Genomic DNA, 24742 nt, shown 5'->3' with positions numbered 1-24742 from the left:
GCTGAGATGTATTTCCAGAAGTTTTGTGTAGTCTTGCCCATACTAAAATCCATCAACGACTAATTAGTTTATGTGTTTTAAACTGTTGACAAAACAATGGAGGTTAACTTATTATATTTTAAATGTTTTATTTTCAAATTATAACATCATGCACTCTGAAGGTGGAATAAAAACATTTGGATCTGTGATTCCAACGTTGATGTCAAAGAATCTGTAAAAAGAAACAAGCAGGAGTAAAATTAATTGGTTGCGTATATTTATAAGTAAAATAACAATATTTTAAAACAAAATGTATGTTTATTTTGATATCAAATTTATGAAAACTTAGTAAATTCTCTCATGAAAATATAATCACACTCCTGTCTTTTGTTCTTATTAGGTCCTGAGGAGTATTTATGTTTTATATGATTATGAAATCAAAAACGTTTCAAGTCGCTCAAATGTTATATCGAACCATTTATCTGTTGAATACAACAAACATAGTTTTCTTTGTATTCCAAGATAAAGTATAGTTTAAATCTAATATCATTTGATAAAAACCAGATTTAATCCACCATTTTCTACACAAGGAAATGTCTGTACCAAGTTGGGAATATAACAGTTGTTTTCCATTCGTTTGATGTGTTTGGTGTTTGAGCTTTTGATTTTGCCATTTGATAACGGACTTTCCGTTTATAATTTTCATTTGAGTTCGATATTTTTGTTATTTTACTTTTTAATATCCATTAAAACATTGCTTCTCTAAATTTTAATGAAAGAAATATTAAAGTTTAGTATCTGAGATGTAGGATATAGGGGATGAAAACGCGAGGATGTAAGATACAGTAGGTGAAAAATTGGGGATGTGGCAAAAAGGGAGTAAAAATTGGGGGGTCTGGGAAAAAGAAGGACAACAGTGGGAAGTATGATTTTTTTTTTAAGGAATGCAACTGAATGAATATTTTATCAATTTCATAAAAGAGCAACATATATCTGAATATCCTGCAAATCATTTTTTAAAAGCACTTACGTTGTAGTGATTAAGCTGGGGTCTGGGAAAAAGAAGGACAACAGTGGGAAGTATGATTTTTTTTTTAAGGAATGCAACTGAATGAATATTTTATCAATTTCATAAAAGAGCAACATATATCTGAATATCCTGCAAATCATTTTTTAAAAGCACTTACGTTGTAGTGATTAAGCTGGACTCTTGTGAGTAGAAGGCATATTCAATTGGAACACAGTCTGGAGATGAAACCATTCCGTAGAATTTGTCGTCTCCGTCAGTAAGAGACCAGTTCTCGACAACAATAGATTCTCCTGGAACACCAGCGGCGCCAATGGTAGCAGATCCGTCAAATTGGGCATTTGGGGGTACTCCATATGGTCTGAATGGTCTAAATAGGTTTGTTACATTACACTTTCTTGTTTTCAGGTTCAATCTATATTCTTTTCCCTGTATGTATAAAAATATAACTTTAACTCTATGTTTTGATGATAGATCGAAGACATTGTGGAAAAAAATGAAAACAACACTTTAAAAATGCGTCCAAAGCGCTTTTCTGGATTAACCATCATCAGGAACGCCCAAAGCCAAGAATGTATAAGAAGCGAAACAAGTGAAGGGCTATATGACCAAAAAGAATTTAAAAAATAATAGCCAAATACTAAGGATCCAACTTAGGAATGTTCAATAGAAGTTTTTAATCAAAATAAGGTTCCAATGTTAATCAACATTCAAGCGATTTTGTAATAAAGTGGTACTTATTGTTCAACATCTAGCATTTCTAACTGTAAACAGATTGTCTCCGGGTCTTACCGGAAGTCGATATATTTTGATCATGAGGTTTACAGGGTTTCATTCATCCTTGTTGACTTTCTTAGTCGAGCTGGTTGTTTTTCGATTTAATTGCACACCCTAGATATCAACTATTCCCGTTTCCTTGTGCAACTTTGATATCCAGAATAGCGCTTCGGACGCATGAAATTTATAACGTGTTGTTTTCGTTTTTTGAACACAAGTTTGTGTACTCTTAATTTTGATTACACTTGTGCTTAGTAATAGAATTATGAACTTTTTATCGTATTGGTTGTAAATCATATTTATGACCTTTCACCTGAACAAGAAAAAAAAACTAAATAAACACTTACAATGTTATGGAGATAAAGAACATCATAATATTCCCTGTCTTGACCAATTTGAACTTCCTCGATTTCTCTGGCTCTTCTGTTAGTTTCGTCATAGCTCAGTTTAGCTAATTCACCGAACATTTTTGTTCTGTCGGCCTGCAAAAATATAAATTGAAGTGTTAATAGCTTCTTGATAAACACAACACTAAAGCTAAAAGGATAACTAAATCGCACGTTTTTTCTGCTTTTTTCAGTCTCTTAATCAACACATCATAGCCAAACAGTGTTGCCTATTTTAAGCTCCAGAAGATATTGTCGTCGACCTTTTAGTGCAGAACTAAGTTTTAATGAATGATCAGTCTATAGAAATTAGAATTCTTGCATCGTTCCCATTTATTCTAATTGTAAACCCCAATTCAAATTGTTTAATCTGTAATGATAGACATAAACTGTTGAATGCGGGAGTAGTTTTTAGTGTTTGCTCTAGCTTATATTTACGTACTAGTGGTCAGTGTATCAATTTCATCACGAATAGTACACAATGTTTATTACTGTTATTTTTTTTGGTGTGTTTGCCAAGAAATTAAAGTATCTATCACGGTATCATCCAAATACTAAATTATTTTTTTTAGTTATGTCTCAAATATTTTTGTTTATGTAAATAAATATAAATAAATATATTATGTGGTCAACTATGATCAACTATATCCATGCAGTAAATAGATTTTAAAAAATCTCATTCTTTTAAAGTATGTTTTCATTATGTTTCGAATGGTGTTCGTTCGCTTTACCTACCGTGCCATGCTTCTGTAGAAAAATGAATGAATTTGAAAGAAGAACAAACTATTACTTACTCTAAGGAACCTTCCTTCCCATTGCTTTGGAGATTCTAAAATGCAAGAATATTTTCAAAATGTTAAATCGAAATTCACATTTGATAACATGATTGTGGATAAATGTTGACATGTTAAGCAAAATTTATTCGTTTGCAAGATACATACTTCTTTATTATATGTATATAAACGGTTTTCTGGTAACGGGAGTACTACAGTCAGATCCGCAGTTGGTTTTGAGAAGGTTTGGTCCCAACTTAGTAATGAACTTTTATAAAACGTATTTTCTTTTACGAAGAATCAAATTTTCAGTAACCTTTCGAATGGTGTACTATGAATCTATGCTTAAATTACTTCGCTGAAATGTTTAATTTAAGTTTTTCTGATTAGCTCGAAAAAAATATAGTTGTTGCTCAGCGAACACTAATATCACACGCATTATAGTTAGAACTTTATAGTTGTTGCTCAACGTTCTCTAACACCACACGCATTATAGTTAGAACTTCGGACACATTATAGTTAGAACTTCGGACACATTATAGTTAGAACTTCGGACGCATTATAGTTAGAACTTCGGACGCATTATAGTTAGAACTTCGGACGCATTATAGTTATAACTTCGGACGCATTATAGTTAGAACTTCGGACACATTATAGTTAGAACTTCGGACACATTATAGTTAGAACTTCGGACACATTATAGTTAGAACTTCGGACGCATTATAGTTAGAACTTCGGACGCATTATAGTTAGAACTTCGGACGCATTATAGTTAGAACTTCGGACGCATTATAGTTATAACTTCGGACGCATATAATTTATAAAGTGTTATTTTCATTTTTTTTCATTATAGCAATAGTGGAAAGAAAAAGTAACATAGAGAGAAAAAAAAATAATCGGAAAATATAAAGTTGTAATTATGAGTATTATTTATTATTATTTATAATAGATTATCATGATATTCGCTCTATTTATAAACTTTACATAGTTATCAGTCAAAGTTAAAGTCGATAAAATATACCGGATTTGGTATTAAACGAGAAGAGAAGGAAGTGACAATTAACTGTTCGATGAAGATAATTTCATAATGGTACGTGTTTTTTTTTTGTATACATATTCGAAATTTTTAATATATCCTACTCTTCGTCTCTCTCTGCTCACCAAAATACCAAGTCATAGCTTAATCAGTTATTTGAACCTGTACTCATAGCGTTAAATTTTGATCGGCCGACCCTTTTATTTATCCCATTTTAATGTAACTGAGCTTACAATCACCTTGATACAGTTTGCATGCATTTTTTATTTGTTATTATTTAAATTGAAAAATAATATCGCAAAAAAGCGATATTTTTAAAGTAATTTGCTAACTTACCACATGGACGTGGCTCCTGAGCATATACGACGACCAAACAGCAGAGAGCGAGGAGTATAAGTTTCATGATGGCGATGGATTTGTACAAACTCGGTCAACCTGGATTCTTCTTTATATATGACCCGGGTATCCCTCTTATCTTATCTCTAAACGTCTTATGAAACGTTATAAGACACATGCATACCCCATGATTTTATTTCAGAAGTCAATACACAGTTTTCTGTGTTATGTATCGTATGATTAACTTAAAAGTGATGATTTTGCATTTCCCGGGTAATCACGGTCATATGCAGACTGACATGATGTTACATAACTGAAGCCAATCACTTTTTTATGAACTTTTGATCAATACTATCATACGCTTGAAAATACCATTGAATGTTAAGTATAGTGTTACAAATCATTAGGTGTTTGCACTTTTCTACTTTATTTCCAAAATAACGGCCATATGTCGCGTTCTTTGTGTACCTCTTGTCCCAGATCGGGACTCTGCGGTTGTCGTTGTCTGTTGTGTTTGTTTTTCTTTAATTGTTCTGTCATATTGGTTTTCCAATTTGGGTTGTTTCGCATTTTGGAACCTTTAACATAATGGGGCTTACTATACGGTATGGGTTTAACTCATTGCTGAAGGCTGTACGGTGACCTATAGTTTCTTACATCCACATAATAATTTGGCTCTGATGCATTCTTGACAAATTAGCAATCATACTACATCTCCTTACTTTATATTGAACTAAAATTAAGCTATGCAGGCCCATATAAGGCCGTGTTAGCTATTGCCATCACCTGGTGTCCGTCGTCGTACACCTTTTCAAAGATCTTTTTTTTGAAACTACCGAGCTAATTTTTCAACCAAACTTAGGTAAATGATTCTTAGGGTACAAAGTACAAAGTTTATATTTTCCCCCGGTCAATGAACAAACATGGCTGCAATAGCTCAAAACAGAACATAAGAGTAAAATGCATTAATTGTTTTATATCTCGAAATCTATAATCGATAGAGAATATCTGACAGAAACAAAAAAGCTCAAAATGTCAAAATCTACCTTCTTCCTGTTTGCACCAAAATTATAAAATGACTCATTTAGAAGTAAACGCTTTAAAATGAGGATTTTTTGCTAATTTTCATATTTTTGCCTATTAATTCTATGGTTATATTAGATAGGTCGAAACTGTTTATGGCAAAAATGATAAGCATTACAAGATCTATAAAAATGTCAATATGGCTGAAACTATTGGATGATTCCTTAAGGATTTTTTGTCCTTAAATGACGATTTTTTACAACTATAATATATAAGTGCAAACTGTGCACTGAAAACTTATCAGCAATACAAAATATACGAAAATAACATAACCGATTGCAAAGGTAAAAATTGACTCTTAAGTGCCTCTTGTTATTGGCCGTTACTGTTTTGACAGAAGTAATGTTGAGCTCGATTTTACTTGTGACAATAGAAAAATGTCATCAAGGATACCAGCCTTGTGATTTAGTACGCGAGGCGCGCGTTTCGTATATATAAGAGTAATTACTCGTTTTCAAATCAAAACAGTCGGAATGCGAAATCAATCACGAAGTTAAAGAGCATTGAAATAAAAAAAAAAACACCAAACCCTAATGTCAATAAAAGACCATCTAGTACAATCTCAGATTGATAAATAGTTATTTTTTAAATCACAAAATGATATTTTTAAACGCGGACTAATTTTTCCTAATTCTGTTTAAAGCTGATCTTGAGCACGAAACTTTAACTTTACCGGTTGGTGTGCATGTGTTTTTTTTTATATCTGAAATAAGAACTAGATTAAGTCTAATAAAAAGTAATAAAAGGTGATTATGTCGAAGTACTCGAGGCCAACATTACTATACATCAAATTAATTTAACATTGAGAGCAATCCCCCAACACTTATAAAATTATTAATTTCCGAGATCTTTATGATTTTTTTTATGTTATTCAGATCTATAGTAGATTCGTCATCGGATCTACATTGTAATATGATGGCTGGATTGTTGTTTAACTATTTGGAGTTCTAATTTGAAAGGGTTGTAAGTCTTCTGTCGATATGATACTATCTTAAGTATCCTCAAATGTTTACTCTAAAATTTTCTTAGTATCTGAGATATTTATACAAACATTCTATAAAATGACCGATAGTGTGTAATTCTGTATTGATTGAAGAGTATCAAGTGGAAAAAGATGAATATGGTGCATTAGCTCATAACATAAAATCAAAACCCCACACACCCTTGACAAAAAAGCAAAACATATAGGAACAGTGCATCACCTTGAATTCGTAGCGAAGACTTACACACTGAGCACCCAAAGATTGACAGTGGTATAGACATATGGTCACCTTGGTCTTTTCCCGACCGACACGAAACCCTTGCCAAAATGGGGCATCCATTTGGCTATGTCTGATGAATAAATTCGCAGTCACGTCCTGTCAGAATCAGGACATTAAAGATGCCTCGAGAACAGAGAATAATAAGAATAAGAATAAGAATTTTATTAGTTTAAAATCCAAACAATAGGATTGTTACTAAATAAACAACCAATACAAAACCAAAACAAAACAAACAAACAGACAGACAGACAGGCATATTAATGACAAAACGATAGACATTAAACAATACAAACATGTAGCATTGAAAAAAAAAAAATAAAGATTATTAATATTAAGTATTATACTATTTTTGACAGCATGCCTCCTCTATAAAATTATCAATTCAAATATTATGATTATATATAACATTATAAGTTAAGCCACCAATCACACACAGATCATATACTGACATTATAATTGTTTCTCTCATTATACATTTCACTTATATTGTTAACAATGATAAGTAAAATATCACATTCTTCACAAGAAAATATAAAATCAAATTTGTTTTCTTTACTCATTGAATTAACAGAGAGAGCCACGAACTCTGCACGTTAACGTGACCTAATGCGCGTCAAAATTTCCATCCCTATCCATGGTACTATTGTTTTTCTGTGGCATCCAAATTTCCCGTCCTGCATCCCTGTCGTCCCACCATGAAGACCCGACCTGTTGTATTATAGCTATTGGTTTATCGTCCTGATATGCATAAAATAATAATCACTGGACGTTAAACAAGCAACAATCAATCAATCAATAAGATTTCAAAACGTTTCTATTCCGACCATACGTGACTGTGTATTTATACAACCCATAATCCCAAACGGACGCCCCACTTAAGCAAGGGTTTTTTTGCCTGATGTGAAACTTGCATTCTATATTTATATTTCTATATTCCAACGGTTTTATGTTCGTATGTTAAAAAAATATTTTGCTACCTTCGATTCGATTCGCTACTCTGGATCAACCATCATAATTATCGCTCCGATTGGTAAAAGTTTGAAAAACCAGCGATGTGTAACTACAAAATAGACATGACTGCAAAAGTATTCTAAGGTCAATTTTAGTTGATTAAGTTAAAATATAAAAATAATGAGATGTGGTAATAGATAAAATGACGTAAATGTAAGCATTAGGGGTCATCGCACAAATTAACCTATTGTGATGGAGCATAATTGTACATTCATATAATCTGTGTAGGTAAGCTACACCACAGTTGTATACGCAAGTTCCAATAGAATATGGATTCAGAGAACGTCTTGACTTCAAGATGGTATACAACTATCTGACTAAATTACATACTATTAAAACATCGAAATAGACGTATACTGCATTTACAACATATAAATGAGTTTGCTGCTGACAAAAGATTATAGAATATTCAATTTTTTTATTACTGTAATAATAATAGACGTAATTTGACCCTTTAGAGTCATATACTCAGCGAAATGAACTTAAGCTCCACGCCCTTTTGACGACACTTTATGTAGATAGAACAAGGATCATGGACATTGGCACTCCGTTAACCAACCGGAACAAGATTTGTTCGAATAAATCGACAGTTCATCTCGCAGCAGGTGTGAAAAGGGATCTGAATGATGTTGGAGACGGACATACGTGTAGATGTATTAAATTTAATGACTTCAGGAGATGAGAAATTAGACCAGTGGTCAATTTCCAAAGGGTCTAAAAGTCAGATTTGAAACAGCTCAGTGATCCCCAAGGAAATAAATGGGAAGAAATGAGTTACAAGGAAACCTTCAACTATAAACATAGAGAAATTCTAGTAAACGTTTTTTTTTTTAAGTTTAAACATCGAGGAAATACTTTTTTTCATAAAAAATACATACTTTTCCTTTTGTTTATACTCATACTTTTGTGTTATATATTCTATTCTTGTATTCTTTCGTTTAAGGAGAGCGTGATATTCATTCTCATCGCTACAATTGCCATAGCAGTCTTTCACAGTAGGGTTGCCGTCAGCTTTAGAACAACTAAAGTAGTTCCTACGAGAATTTTACAAAGACCCACGTTTCCAGTTCCTAATGAAAAGATCTGGTTAAATCATGCTAATGAACATCATAGCATATATACAGATCTCACTAAACCTCGGCGGTTGATGGATGAAAGCCTTACCGTGTTTTCAACTTCTTTGTAAGTTTTATTTCATACTACTCATAGACATATATTTTGGAAGTATGATCCCCTTGCAGAAATTCACACAACGTTTTCCATGGTTACACTGTTTATGAAGAGCAAGTTTAGGAATCATCTTCTATTTTTTTTTTTTTTTTGATAAAGGTTATACTTATATTTTGTTGCGTCTAATTTTCTTTTGGATGAACAAAAATTCGCGTAATATTTGTAGTTTAAAGACTAAATAAAACTTTTCCTTTTATAATTTCTGCATTATAATTTTCATTATTAATTCTAATAACAGTAGTATCATCGTGGTAGCGTGCTCGTCTCGATTGTGAAAGATGGATCTAATACAAAGCAAGTTATCTGTGTAGGGTTTTGTGGACTGTTGTTTGTCTTTTCGTCTTTTTACTTGTATCCATGGTAATGCCTTTTCTCTTCGACTCATGGTTTTTAAATTGTCTTATCGGTACTTCTCCAATTCAATATTTTATCTATGAACAGATTTCCTGAGAATGACAGAACTCGACCAACACTTGGTAACGGCCATATTGCCACAGTTGTCTATACAGATACGATCTATATGAATGGTCTCTACAATGGGTTACGTGTATTTAGTCACCGAGCAAGGATACCATCAACATGTGCGATTGAAGTTGTATCCACTACCACCCGCATTACAAAATCGTCTTACTCATTGGATATAGAAAAAGGTGCGTATCATAGAAAAATAATCACCGTTCTTTAATATTTTTTCACAAATTATTAGAGAGGTAAACGTTGTAAATTGGAAATGAAAGGCTATACCGGTATGCATATGGACCTCATGTTACAACTTCATAATTAGCGGATAAAACCTTAAGAAGTCTTGTTATAGTCATTGACGGCAGAAAATGTCTTTAAGTGAAAGGTTTCTTAGATGGACCATAATCTTTTGACAAGAAAAACTGAAGAAAAACTTGCAGGATTCCTTCTTTACTTTTAAGAGGATTTTTATCTTGTTTCAAGGCCGTTATGCTATATTTAAATATTGTTGCCGCCTTTTAAATACTGTTGACTGTATAGAAAGGTTTGGTAGGGGAGTTATTCTTTTTACTTCATATGTGCTTCTTTTAAAGATACCGTTTATACCTAAAATGACCCTTATATAAACTAGCTTTTAGTTTATCTCGCTGTAATAAACAATGCATAACGTCACTCTGAGACTAAAATCAATTTCTTTTTGTCTTTAAACACGCACATATTACAAGTACAATTTTGCTTCTTTGATAGGAATCTTCATAGAAGTTCGTTCAGGTCCAGGTTTTAACATTGAAATAAAACAATATGCTCATAGATCTATAAACCAGCTCATGGTAACAGAGATGACAGTTGAGAATTGTTGTCTTGGCGATTTCAAAGTTGACCTTGAGATGAACTATGGCAATGACTCTGAAGACATTACCTTGCGGAATCATATTGAGAGTGGTGTCAGGTATTTTTACATTAATCCTTTCGTGGTACATGTATTCAGTTTTCATTGAATGTACATTTTGAAAACCATTTATTTATGTATTTGACTAGTTTTGTTTACCTGCAATATAACTTCGTTTGCTCATAATACTTAAATGTCAACTTACTGTCTGTGGTTCTAATCCTTAGGTTAATGTAACCCAATAGCTTTAAAAAAAAATAACGGGATAAACACGTAAGGTCAACATAAGGTCTTCACCAAAATATATGTGGATGTCTTGACTACTCAATGAGATACAATGTCCACCTAAAGTTGTCAATAATCTATAGAATAATCTAGATCCGTCGTAAATGTCAAAATCTTTGTAGAGTAAAACTATTTTAGAAAATACTGTATAAAAAGCTAAACTACCGAAAAGAAGCTCAAAGACCTTAAGTAAAGTGCTGATACATAATGTATAGAACTACGTGTTTTTGTAATTTAAGATATTTTCTTTTCTAGACACACCTATGGTAAAACAAAAGTTTTGGAAGATGGGTCAGTGGGTGGGTTGCAAATGTACATGATATCTACAGAACTACCCCCAAATGGAACGGTTGTTGTCAAAAAAGGACAAAAGTCTTCTTATCTATTTTTGACATCCATCGACACTGAAAAGGGTTCAGCACTGAACGCGTTCAATAAAGGTAATTTTTGTAAATAAGTGCTTGAATGTATGAATAAAGGCAACAGTAGCTTGCCAAAGTTCAAAGTTCATAAATCGATAAAAGAAAACAAATCAAGGTAACAAACAAAAACTTAGGGAATCGCATGAACTCCAAAAGGAGCGAGACCGGGTGTGTCAACAGGGAAAGCGTCTCATGGTATTAGCAGCACCCGCCATATGAATCACTACTCAGTGTCACATTCGGTAAAATTACAAATGAGACGGCTATCTTGGTATCTAAATATCTTAGACTACTAAAACATGTTTCTAGTAAGTTACAGATATATATCCTATCGGTATACCAATTCGTTATGGTAATAATAAACTTTTGTAGTGTCGATTTCAGTTGGTCTTCATCATTATTCTGTTAAAGCGAGGCGGAAGACACCAAAGAGATATACAAACTCATAAGTCGAAAATAAACTGACTATGCATGGGAAAAAACAACGAAAAACGACGAAAAGACAAACAACGTGTACAGTATACACAACACAACATAAAAACTAAAGACTAAGCGACACGAACCCCACTAAAACCGGAGATGATCTGTAAATGATTCACGGTCTTTTATACACGGTATATAAATTTATGTAAATATTTGTCTGTTAATTAATATCTTACTCGTTAATATTGTTCTCTGAAATTTATTCATTTTATTTATTACATTTTTCTCGCTGTTAAAGACGGTTTCCGATCACTTCTTCATTTTGACTTCCTTTGCCTTAAACATTTCCAGGTGTGTCTGAATACTTCCATGATGTACTGGAAGACCAACATATTAAAGCTTGGAGAAATATTTGGGCCAATGGTAGAGTAGACATAATTGGTGACCCAGAGACTGCCAAAGTTACTTATGCTGCATACTACTATATTATAAGTTCTATCCCAATTACTAATGATAGTGACTTGTCCTTTGTCGGCCTTTCACCAGGAGATCTTGCCCATGGGTCATATTATAAGGCAAGTATTATTAGTTTAAGATAAGGCAATTGTTATAAGTTCAAGATAATGCAAGTATTTTTAGTTCAAGATATCATTGAGCTTCCTATATTAATTTTGTTACGGAGTAATTAATCAGACTTTAAGGTTACAACACAATAAACATATTTAGTTATTGACCTGCTACTTTTTTTGAGACAAGATTTGGTGAATACAAGATGTGCAACCATTGATTTTCAAATGCTCCAAGTGAGATCGGACCGAACACATGTTTGACAATTATGAGAATAGCAACTCGTTTTTATCTTACTTTGAGAAAGGAAGACGCATGGAACAACATGTGCTGATCTGTTATTAGACAATCAACTTTTAATGGTAACTTAATGTTACATGAAACTAAGTCACTTCAATTTCATAAGTTTTGGTACTAACGTGTTTTTTTTGTGAAACTAACAACGAGACGTACTAGATGATTTGTAAGCAATGAATACAATTTTGCATTGTTTTGTTTGATAATTATGGAGCATTTTTATCGATGACGCATCAAAGAATCTGGTCATAATATCATGAAAAACGCACGAAAAACATTATTCCCTCTCACTTTCTTAAAAGAAATCTAGTTTGAAGTCGTGCATAGGGTTCTGTCAGATTGCCTCAAAGTATCCTTGTTGAATATGTTTTATTAATTAAATTGAAGTCTTTCAAACAAAATGCTGTACGATAGCGAATAATGACTTTCAACATTCTATTTTAAGGATTACCAAGGGCATGTATTTTGGGACCAAGAAACTTGGATGTACCCTCCAATACAAGTACTACACTCAGATTTCGGTAAAACGTTGTTGAAATCTAGAATTCGGACTCTTGATTCTGCTAAACAATTAGCGAAGCAAAAAGGATATAAAGGTGCTATGTATCCGTGGGAAAGTGCATACACAGGTAAATTATACAATTCAGAGAACATTGTCAGTTTTTATTCAGCTTACCTACATATTAATGGAGAATCTTAAACATGAAATCAATAATGTATCGATCCTCAGTGATGCTCGAGGACAAAGTATTTGAAAATCAAAAATACAAGCCTTGAAGAGCAGATCAAACAAAAAATGACATGTATGTTATTCTTCTGTAACCATTCATTACAATGTTGTCTTATATTTCCATTAAAATTTTTCTGTATGATCTTTTTAATTGATAGATAATCCGTTTCAGATTCAGATTTTGACCGTTTAAAAATCATACTCTTTGAGACATGGCATGCAATTCACCATTACAATGGACACATCTTTTTTTAAACCAAAATGCATTTCTTTATAGGTTTTGAGACATCACCATCAGCCGAAACAGCAGACTATGAACATCATATTACAGGAGACATATCGCAGGCTTTCTATTTCTATCTGACAATGACAAATGATACAGATTTTATGACTGCAGGAAGAGGTGCAGAAGTCATAAGCAGTATAGCTGATTTCTGGGCATCACGAGTAACTCTAGACAAAGAGACTGGACTCTATCATATAAACGGTACTATTATGGATTGTTGATATATTGTCTGAAAATGGAATTGAATCAGATATACATTTAAATCAATAGAATGCGAAATCTAAAACTCAAGGAGCCAAAAATGAAATTTAATTGGAACAAATGGCAAATTTAAGAGATAGTTTATACCACTTGACACTACTTGACACGAGTATTAATAATCTTCACTTTAAAAAATAACCTATTATTGCATTTAAATATTTTCCATTTACCTCGAAATATGAAAGTACAATGTAATATGCACATTCATGTTAATTGAAATGTTGTACCGGTTCGTTCTGACATAGTTTTGGGAATGAAAATAGTTCGAATTGCATGAATTGAACCAAGTTCATCGATAAGTTGAACAAAATAAATCGACTATCATATTTGCATTTTGATATAGTTCATATTCTTATCTTTGAGAGGAAACTCACATTTTTTTTTACATAGAAAGTTTCAATATTTCAAACAAAGTTTGAAAAAGAGAGGCGAAAGATACCAGAGGGACGTTATAGCTAAAAAAGAAAAAGACTAACAGACAAACAATAGTACACACAACACAACATAGAAAACTAAAGACTAGTCGAGCAACACGAACCCCACAAAAAACTGGGGGTGATCTCAGGTGCTCCGGAAGGGTAAGCAGATCCTGCTCCAAATGTGGCACCGTCGTGTTGCTCATGTTAGTACACACACGGTAATAAGTCTAATTCGGTAGGTCACATTCGGGAAAAGGGGACGGGGTTGTAGTTACGATATTAGGAACATATCCGCTATCATCTGTGAAACGGACATTCCATAACGGTCAACCAACTCGTAATGGCGTCCGTAAAACTTAAGAATGGATGATTTCAACTTTACCACTTGAAACTCTTGGTTTAATAGCTTCCTTGTGAGCAGCAACCCTCTGTTAAGGAAATCATGATAGGAAATACAAGCCCTGGAATATCGTTTCAACTGGGAGACATATACTCCGTATGCAGGCGCTGCTGGAATGTTGCTACATAGAAATGAAAGTTCACAATTGTAAAGCTGAAATCATGTCTTTTGTCGTAAAGTTTTGTTTTCAACCGACCCTCATTGTCAATTTATAGATGTAAGTCAAGATATGAGGCAGACTTAACTGTATCTGTTGTATTCTTTATCTTAAGTTCGATGGGATAGATGCGTTCAACATAGTCACCCAATTTTGAATTATTTAGTGAGAGAACATCATCTTTATAGCGGAAAGTGAAGTTAAAGGATACTACTAACTTCTTTCATTCTTCCTGAGAAGTTCCTGTATGAAGTCAGCCTTATGTGAATAAAAAAGCAAGTCAGGTAGAAGACCCTCATTGTCAATTTATAGATGTAAGTCAAGATATGAGGCAGACTTAACTGTATCTGTTGTATCCTTTATCTGAAGTTCGATGGGATAGATGCGTTCAACATAGTCACCAAATTTTGAATTATTTAGTGAGAGAAGATCATCTATATAGCGGAAAGTAAAGTTAAAAGGATACTGCTAACTTCTTTTCTTTCTTCCTAAGAAGTTCCTGTATGAAGTCAGCCTCATATGAATAAAGGAACAATGCGGCAAGAAGAGGGGCACAGTTTGTTCCCATGGGAATGCCGATTGTTTGTTGAAAAAACACGTCCTCCAAATGTAACAAATATGTTGTCAATCAAGAAATCAAGCATCTTGATTATGTCAATTTCAGAGTTTTTTGGTGAATCAGAGTGATTTTTTACACAGTAAGATTTATCCCCCCTTCCCTCTAAGACAAGATTATTTGCTGTGAAAAAAATGTTTTCTCAAACAATGAATCCAACTAGTATAACTTCGTTGAAAAATCACACCTTTTTAAATATTTCCTTTCGCTATAATTTTTTTTCGAAATAATGCGAGAAGTGCATGAAATATCTTTTTTGGAGTCTCAAATGTTTGGTCAACAGAAAACTAATGAGTTATGCATGAAGAAATTGTTGCGCGAGTTTCCCATTTGTTCTTATTTTTTAGGTGTGATGCCACCAGATGAGTATCACTGGCCTGTTAATGATTCTGCATACACAAACTATGTTGCTAAAATCAGTTTAGAGGCGCCATACAAAATCCAATCTACACAACCAATGACAAGCTATCAAAATATTGCTGACAATATGTTCATACCATTCAACAAGTCAGGACAGTGGCACCCAGAATATGACAGTTATTCAGAAGGTATCCTTTTTGAGTAAAAGTTTAGTAAGGTAATCAAATAGTAAAGCGTAGTATGGTAATCAAACGTTTTGAAGCTGAGAATATTTTTAAGTCGTAGCAATTGTCCCTTTTTCTTCTTTTTTTATGTCAATATCTCCATTTCTTGCATGCTTGATCAAATGGCTAGTTTTCACATAACTTTCCAGCTATACACTTTTCCAACACTTCTAATTTATCAAATTTCAAGATTTTTTTATTTATTTTAATTTTCATTTATCATAGCGAATAGTAATTCTTCTTCTTCTTCTTTTTCTTCGCATTTTTAATTGTTGTTATTTGTAGATGTAATTGTGAAACAAGCAGATGTCATATTACTTGGCTTCCCTTTAATGATGAATATATCAAAAGAAGTACGAAGGAACGATCTTCTCCAATACGAAAGGGTAAAAACATAAACTTTAATGTGAACTTAATTACTTGCATTTCTAATTACGTAACTTCTGGCCTCTTAGTTTAAACATACATAATTCAGTAGTATTTTCAAAAATAGAATACAATGGGATAATAACCTATCCTTAAAATGCTATCATATTTGTATCTTCAACCATCTAAAGAGTCCGGTAGTGAACTGACTTCAAAATTAATTAATTATCTTTAGATTTAATGATATGAAATATGAAAGTATTTAGCAAACATCTGTGATTACATAGAGGTGTAGCGAACTAAATGGTTAACCAGTTTTCTTTCCGCAGTGCCATTGTATGCTATATGTACTTCTGATTAATGGAGGCACAAACTGCACAAGTTTACTCATAAGTAATGTTCTTGTCAGCGTATCTTTTTAATTATATAGTTCTTCGATATGTTTTATTTTCAAATTTTAGACGTAAAGTTTTATTTTATTAAAAAGGCCCTTTCACTGACATATTTTCATCCTCAACCATTTTATTATAAGAAGTAGATTATCATAATGTCATAAATAATAGTGTGTGTACTCAGTAGACAAACAATTTTATCTGTCAAGGTTACACCTGGAGGACCAGCAATGACTTGGGGTATGTTTGCTATCGGATGGCTGGAACTTAATCAGTTAGACAAGGCAAATACCTTATTTGCTAGACAATTTGACAATGTCAGAGAACCATTCTATGTAAGTGTAACGATAGTGGAAGCAAAGAAGGTATAAATAGTTCAAGGGCTGATTAATCAGTAGAAGTAGATCTAATTTTGGAAGAAAAAACTACCAGTCAAAAAGGAAATAAATTAAAAAAAAAAAAAAATATGGGATCAGTTTTGGAAGAAAAAAATATCAAGGTCAAAAATGTAATCACAGGTACAGGCTTTCAACAAGATAAATCATGGAGTAAGAAGTGCTTATTCTTCCGAACACCTGAATTCGTTCCATCCCTTTTTTGTTCTTCAAATTAGCAAATTTTTTGTGTCTTGTATAGTTTTTGCATATTTTTTTTATTTCATTTTGCCGTTATTTTTGCCTTTCCTTCAATTTACCTTGTTATTTATTTTGAGAAATATACTTTTTTTAATTCCATGTACACATTTTATTTTCGCATGCAAGAAGGATAAACTTATTTACAGAAATAACAGAACAACAGTGGTTTATTTCATATGGGCTGTTTCTATATATTTATCGTTATTTTGATACCCCGTTTTGCATGGTAACTTGTCTTTTATATCATTTTACATATTGAAATCATATTTTTACTTATTTTCAAAATCTATATCCTTGCTTTTTTATTTTTTAAAGACGTGGTCAGAAAATTCACAAGGGCCTGGTGCACACAATTTCATCACTGGAATGGGTGGTTATCTTCAATCTGTCCTCTTTGGATATGGTGGACTCAGGGTATATGATGATAAATTGACAGTAAATGGTGCGCTTCCTTTGACCGTCACTGGTATGAATGTCATTGGCATCGATTATTTTGGAGGAAGTTTGGACATACAGTTTACCAGATCAACATTGTCTATCACGTTAACAAAGGAGGCTATGAACACTTTAAAAACTGAAGATGAATCGACGGGGAAAAGTATCAATTTGACACTTGGAGTTCCAATTAAATATAGTCTTACTACCATTTCTATAAGCCCAGTTTAGAATTTAATTGATTTATACGTTAAAAACGAAATGAATTGTAATTCGTTTTTAGAAATAAACAAACAGATAACACTGGCAGCATACGACTAAGAAACGTGTAGAAATTATTTTGTTGAAATGCATGTACAAGTGATTTTCAAAGTATTCATATTTGTATATGTTTGTTATTTTCTTATTTCGGTTGTAAAAAGATGTAAGGCTAATTCCCCATTAAAATTTTTAACAACATGTCTATTTTTAAAAAGTCTTTCAATCTTTACTTACAGTATCACAGCCCGATGTGTCTACTTTGGGGTTCTTATCATATGAAATATGACTATATTTTTAAAGAGATCATCAGATTATAAATGCCTACAATTTTGACATATTCTTCTTAATTTTGAGTATTTATTTCAAAAATGTACAAGAAGGACATCATTAACCAAATCCAAAGTTAAATTGAAGTACTAGTAAAGCTATGTATTGTCTTTCGTATACAAATTAATTCGTTTTTGGTTAGTGTCCTTCGATGCATTTGACCAACAAAAAATTAAAATTTGTATCAAAATGCCTTCGGCAGCAACTTGTAGCACTGAATAGCATTTTGAGTTTTTGGAAATCGTTAAAAAATATTTTAAATACTAGTATATGATATAGTCGATAGACCTGCAAAGCGTATCTTGCTGTAATACTAGTATATGATATAGTCGATAGACCTGCAAAGCGTATCTTGCTGTAATGCCTTAATTTGGCAATTTATCAAATAATTAAATCTAATGCTTTATTTATGCTGAAAAGGGAGAAAAGTCCCCAAAAGAGAGGATTTTGAAAGGCATATTTAATGACAACCTACACAACGTATTATAACACACTGGCTTTGGAGAGAACAAGAGAATTTCAAGTCATGACTTGCTACAGAAGAAGAATAACTCATTTTTACTGGTGTACATTTGACCTTGATTTTAATAGTTCTTTTGTACTAAAGTTAATGTCACAAATATTGAACTTAAAACATATCTCTAAGTACATCTCTTGAGTATCACAGTGTTTTGACCGCTCAGGTACTTATATGGAGAACAAATTTGTCCGATAAGATTATTTCTCAATTTGGGTTTTAATGTTTTTGTCACCAAGCAAACAAGTAACCCATCATTTTGCTCTGGATTCTACCCAGATAAGTAGAAAATCAGTCAAGGGTGTACAGATAAGAAAGACCTGAAATATATACATAATTCTCAGTTCCCTTACCTGTTTTGAGTCAACTCTATCCATCATGAAAGTCTTCATTGCCATTTGCTGTTTTGTGGTTGTATTTGGCCAGGAACCACCACCATGTGGTAAGTTTTATTGCATTTATTGTAATTACTAGAAATAAACTGGGTCTTAAATCAGAGAATGAAAACAAACACTTACAAATACATGTATAGAAGTCACTGCAAGGTGATTAAGTAAAGGAGGCACAACTGACGTGCTTAGCAGTACTGATAGTGAAGTATTAATGATTTGCAAAAGTAGGCAGTCAAAAATAATAAAAATGTATTAAATTAGAGGCAACAGTATGTTACCGATGTTCAAATCTCATAAATCCATTATACAAATCAAATGTAAAAACAAACAAATCTGAGGGAATCGCATGAACTCTAAAAAGCTAGACCGGGAGCGTCGACAGGGTAAGCGTCTCTTGCAATCCACGTAGTCCCGACTCTGTTAAAATATCACAATCGCGAATAAGACACAATCGGTAAAGATCCGACGACTATTCTGTCGGTTACAGGGAGGGGTCCGAACCACAATGAGCTCAACTAGGATTCATCCCTTTCTAAGTCAGCGCGATGAAAATTACAAGAACCTATTAACTAAACATTTAAGGTATCATAACCCTACAAATTATAGTTAATTTAATTCATTTACCAGAAATTAATAGATAGAAAATTTACCAGATGGCATTGATGTTTTTAATTTTTTCAACGATATATGATGGTATGAATAGATCTTTTAATTCCAAAACCAAACATAGGTGTACATAAGACCTTGAGCTTGTTTTTTCTTTACAACAGTTAAGAGTAAAGTGACGCAATACGTTTTCCTTAAATGCCAATTAACTATCAGTATGTCTCAAATGAATAAATAAATAATAGGAAAATTGTCAATGCTTTGTCTGTTTTTTATAACATAAACAAAGACATAGAACATCATTGCTGAATGGAAAAGAAAAGAAAATCCACAAAACATATCAATGAAGACCAAATATTGAGCAGTTTCAATATAGTTCACATGAAATCCCCGAACTTTCAGCATATGTCGTATAACATGTATAAGGTTGTAAATATATGGAAAACATTGAAAAGTGAAAAGTTTGACAAAGCATTCGAATTACCTTTTTTTTTTATATCGTACCATTTGTAGTGTAAGAAATAGCAATTGATGTAGTTTCACTTATCTACAAAACAGCCTGTTTATTAAATGTTTTCTCACATTGCAGAATCCCCAAAACAATGGGAAGGTCGACGTGTAGCGGTAAGTAGACCAGTAAAATACTAAACACATTTGTGTTGCGCCTGCTCAAACTTCTTATACATAAAAAAAAGTAAAACTTCCTATCTGACCATCTGGTTTCAGAGAGCTTTAAAAACATTCTAAAGATAAAAAGTAATAGAAACAACAGCCATAGAAATTTTAAAAACCGTTCATCAGCCTGGTATATCACTCCTACTTTTAGAGAACAAAAAAAATATATTGTCGGAAAAGACAATATAAGATAATAGGCAATATAATTTTAACGATGTGCAAATCTTATAAATCCATTAAGAACATACAAATCAAGGTAAAAACAAAAAAACTGAGGAAATCATATTAACTGATAAAAGAATGGAACCGGATGCGTCGACAGGGTAAGCGTTTCCTGCAGTGCATACATTATACGCCATACGAACACACACACAGTCAAAATTTCACAATCGGTACATTTATTAAAAAAAAATCACCAACGATACTAGGCTTATACTTTAGTACGCCAGACGAGTGTTTCATCTATATAAGACCAAAAATTTTGCTCGAATCAAAGCGGTTGGCAAAAAAGGGGGATTTCCTATAATAATTACGATTTATGTTTAAGGTATAATAGAAAATAATTCAACTGCTGATTTTAATAACTGTCTTTCTAAATTTGATACAGTATGACAGGTCAAAAATGTTTGAAGAAAGATCAAAGGTCAGCTACGATGAAACCAACGAGAGAGTGAGGATAATAGAAGAAATAGAAATTGGTCAGGACAAAGACTACTACGATGTTTTATACCTTCATAACATTGTAAGTAAATTGGTGAAGACAGATTTACACTACGATGTTTTATTCCTCCATAACATTGTAAGTAAATTGGCGAAGACAAGGACTACTGCAATATTTTATACCTCCATAACATTGTAAGTAAATTGGCGAAGACAGAGATTACTACGATGTTTTATACCTCCATAACATTGTCAGTAAATTGGCGAAGACAGAGACTACTACGATGTTTTATACCTCCATAACATTGTAAGTAAATTGGCGAAGACAGAGACTACTACGATGTTTTATACCTCCATAACATTGTAAGTAAATTGGCGAAGACAGAGACTACTACGATGTTTTATACCTCCATAACATTGTAAGTAAATTGGTGAAGACAGTGACTACTGCGATGTTCTCTTCGTACATAACATTGTAAGCTAATTGGTGAAGACAGAGATTACTACGATGTTCTATACCTCCATAAAATTATAATTAAATAGGTGAAGACAGAGACTACCACTTTATATGTTCTTTTTCTTCATGCATACCACTTTAAGTAAAGAGTGGAGACAGGGACTATACTACGATGTTGTATTACTTCTTTTATATACCATTGCAACGGTAGTTTATCGATGTTAAAACAAGTTATCAAAGATACCAAGTTTATATATTGGTACGCCAGACACGCTTTTCGTCTACATAAGACTCGTCAGTGGCGCTCGAATCAAAATAATAAGAAGGCCAATCCATGAACGAAGTTGAAGAGTATTGAACACCAAAATTTCCCAAAAGTTGTGCCAAATATGACAAATAGAATTTCATAAATCTATTTTCAATATTCAAAAACAGGTATTTTATGTAACATTTCATATGTATGGATCGAAAGCTTTTCTAAAATTTTGGAGAATGATTCCCAATAACTGCTTGAAGATGACCCTCGAAGATATCAAGGGGAAAATGAGCAACCGGCAGTATTATTTATAAGTTCATCTAAAACATATACAAACTTGTCATAATTTTACAATTTAAAAACAATGCATTTATTTTTACAGGGAAAAGAATACAGATTAAATTTTAAAACGCGCCAATGTAATGTTACACAACTGACAAGACCATTCCGACCATTCGGAGTACCTCCAGATGCAGAGTTTGAAGGATCTGCAACTCTTGGGGTCTCAGGTCTACCCGGAGAATTTATTACCATAGAAAATTTTGCAGGTTATTTGCAACGTGAAGGCGCACGATACTTTGGTTTTGTTACATCACCTGACTGTTACCCTGTTCAAACCAACTTCGTTAGCAACGACACCGGTTTAGTTACCATGTCGTAAGTATTTTGTTGAACACAAATGATGTCTTTTCAAATTGTGTACTCGAACACATACTTTCATGATTATTTATCCTGTTCTTAGTGATGATATTTTAAATGTTCGTATTGGTTGATCAATTCAATTCAAAGATTTTGTTGTTTAAATCAATTATGTTTTTACAAATGGATTGGCTCAGCATATGTAAATCCTTTCCCCATACAAGATTGATAGAATAGTAATTGGTTTTTACATATAAACATTAATTCATACATAATTTTGTCTCACAGTGAGTCAGGGGAGGCAACCCTCCATCATCTAACAATTGATTAGATTATACTTCAAAAACAGTGAGGAATTGTTTAATCATGAAAAAAAGTGTAACTTTGAAACATTTTCGATATAAATGGTTAGCATTAAATTAACATTGAAATTAAATTTGATAGTGAAAAATTATAAAATTGCACATTTCACTTGAAATCATCACGACATTGACCTTGTTTAAAGCTATGTTTGATAGGGGATTGTTCATTCAAAACAAAACATATCTTTTTCCATATGGAATCCATCACAAAATCCACACTTTTTGTGTTTACTAGTTTTATAAAAAGGCCAGTAGCAATAAGGGTAGAGGGATCGCAGCACGTTTAGACTACATTTACTGCATGATTGTACTGATTTACAATACGGCGACTTTATTGACAAGTTGCTATTATGTACTAATAACTTATCGTTTTACATTTACAAAATCAAATCACATGAATCACACAAACTTGAAATTTTGTCTAATAGAATAAATGCACTTATTTCAGATTCTATGATATCAACGTTGGAATCACAGATCCAAATATCTTTATTCCACCTCCAGAATGCTTTAAATAAAGTAAAATAAGATTATTAGAAAAGAAACAAAAGCAAAAAAAACCAGTAAAAGTGTAAAAAAAAACTAACAATTTGCATACCTCATTCTAGCATATGTGGCATAGTTTGCATTACATTATAAATAAAAGTAGATATATACTCATAAGATTACCTTAAGTGTGCAAATACTGTAAATTGTAATTATGAACAAACATCAACACCAATAAAGCAGACGGTCAGTTTTTTAATAAAGGTGGACTTGATATTTAATCTTTATCATGTTTTTATCGCTCATATTCAATATTATGAGTACAAGTAATTATTCTTGTTTGTTTTACTTTTTCTTTCCTTTTCTTGTGTGCGTTTTTGCTTTGAAAATCTGTTTTAGGCCTTAAATCGAAGTATTACCGGATCCTATGAATTTGCTGTTTAAAATATTGATAAATATAATAACTGTAAAAGGAGTAGATGATACCTAGGGGTCAACCAATACAATAAATCGAAGAAAAACCAAGATTACATTATGCATGGCCAAAAGAAAAACGACGGAAACACAAAAATAAAGAGTCTACATACATAACACAATCCAAATGATTGTGTTAAGCGAACACAACCGAAAGCCATGAGTAAACTCATGTGATCAGGAAGAGTAAGCGGTTCCTGTTCTATTTCATACATTGTGAACATTTGCTTAGATTTTTAGTTCAAAAATTCAAATGAAACAAATTGAATTTCTTGCTTACAAATTGTCAAATTTACTTAATTTTGACAAACAATGTGAATGGGAAAATATGCAAGAACCATGTAAGATATTGGTGAGATAGACAGACACTGTTGTGAATGATTAAGCTTGCATTTGCAAAGGAGGAACACTGGAAATCAAACGAAATATTAAAAGCATGTGCTTATTACATGCTTTACAATTGTTGTTTGCTCAACGTCCAGTGACAATACTATTTCTTGCATTTTCAGGACACTTGAAAATCCTCAAAATCAATGCATTTTTCATAATAACGATAAAAAGGGCAAGTCTCTGTGACGTTGTAGCCCACATTTCTCGTGACAACACCATTCATAATTCCTGTTTAACATTTTAGTATAAATTAAATTTAATCAATATAATCATACTGGTATTAGAATATACGTCTCTTATTTAGTATAGGCATAAGTTAAAATACTATTCTAAATCAGTTTTGATTATGTCCCTTTGATTGTTTTATTGTTTGTCTTTATTTTCTTTCTTGTATTCATTAGCCCCAAGCAAATGAGACCCATAATATTGAATATGGTATAGAAATATGGTAATCACTGGATTTTCATATATTTGTAAACAAATGCTTAAGAGAGGGGTGTGGCTTTGCAGGATGTATAAGTACGCAGCCACGTTTGCACGGATGCCTCTTGTATAAAGATCTCCATGTTCTGTGAATGTTAAAAAAAACCTTGCAGCACCTCTTTGCTGGTTTCGTAGATGGCCTGTTGTAAAGCAAAATTTCTGTCCCTATTTTTGTGGTGGCATTTGTAATTAATTCCTGCCGGATTTATTGTGAACTTGTACTCGTCCTGA

At 32.6% G+C, this 24742-nt stretch overlaps 2 protein-coding genes and 1 long non-coding RNA gene across 3 annotated transcripts; 2 read left to right on the top strand and 1 right to left on the bottom strand.

The window, feature by feature from the left end:
* Nucleotides 1-108: 108 nt before the first annotated feature.
* LOC127698909 (mammalian ependymin-related protein 1-like) lies at nt 109-4441 on the bottom strand. Its single transcript, XM_052202643.1, has 5 exons — nt 4315-4441; nt 2964-2998; nt 2131-2265; nt 1167-1435; nt 109-211 (listed from the first exon to the last, which is right to left on the bottom strand). The coding sequence occupies exons 1-5, from the start codon at nt 4379-4381 to the stop codon at nt 139-141; spliced, it is 579 nt and encodes a 192-aa protein (XP_052058603.1). The 5' UTR covers nt 4382-4441; the 3' UTR covers nt 109-138.
* On the top strand, nt 3955-9544 carry LOC127698922 (uncharacterized). The gene is made up of 3 exons (XR_007980981.1): nt 3955-4032; nt 8614-8852; nt 9342-9544. It is a non-coding gene; the product is annotated as an uncharacterized LOC127698922 (long non-coding RNA).
* A 9420-nt stretch (nt 9545-18964) lies between these two features.
* On the top strand, nt 18965-23451 carry LOC127698911 (mammalian ependymin-related protein 1-like). The gene is made up of 5 exons (XM_052202644.1): nt 18965-19073; nt 20219-20253; nt 20912-21046; nt 22060-22334; nt 23127-23451. The coding sequence occupies exons 1-5, from the start codon at nt 19010-19012 to the stop codon at nt 23194-23196; spliced, it is 579 nt and encodes a 192-aa protein (XP_052058604.1). The 5' UTR covers nt 18965-19009; the 3' UTR covers nt 23197-23451.
* Nucleotides 23452-24742: the final 1291 nt, after the last annotated feature.

Source organism: Mytilus californianus, unplaced genomic scaffold (genome assembly GCF_021869535.1).
Source record: "Mytilus californianus isolate M0D057914Y unplaced genomic scaffold, xbMytCali1.0.p SCAF_4, whole genome shotgun sequence".
Taxonomy (NCBI): domain Eukaryota; kingdom Metazoa; phylum Mollusca; class Bivalvia; order Mytilida; family Mytilidae; genus Mytilus; species Mytilus californianus.
This window is presented reverse-complemented; position numbering and strand designations above follow the sequence as displayed.

Bases quoted from the DNA above. Each gene is read 5' to 3' on its own strand.
- LOC127698911 (XM_052202644.1), top strand. From the start codon at position 19,010: ATGAAAGTCTTCATTGCCATTTGCTGTTTTGTGGTTGTATTTGGCCAG. The intron at 19,074-20,218 runs GTAAGTTTTATT...CTCACATTGCAG, and splicing joins CCAGGAACCACCACCATGTG to AATCCCCAAAACAATGGGAA. The intron at 20,254-20,911 runs GTAAGTAGACCA...AATTTGATACAG, and splicing joins GGGAAGGTCGACGTGTAGCG to TATGACAGGTCAAAAATGTT.
- LOC127698909 (XM_052202643.1), bottom strand. From the start codon at position 4,381: ATGAAACTTATACTCCTCGCTCTCTGCTGTTTGGTCGTCGTATATGCT. The intron at 2,266-2,963 runs GTAAGTAATAGT...ATATTTTTGCAG, and splicing joins GGGAAGGAAGGTTCCTTAGA to GCCGACAGAACAAAAATGTT. The intron at 1,436-2,130 runs GTAAGTGTTTAT...TTATACATACAG, and splicing joins TTCTTTATCTCCATAACATT to GGAAAAGAATATAGATTGAA.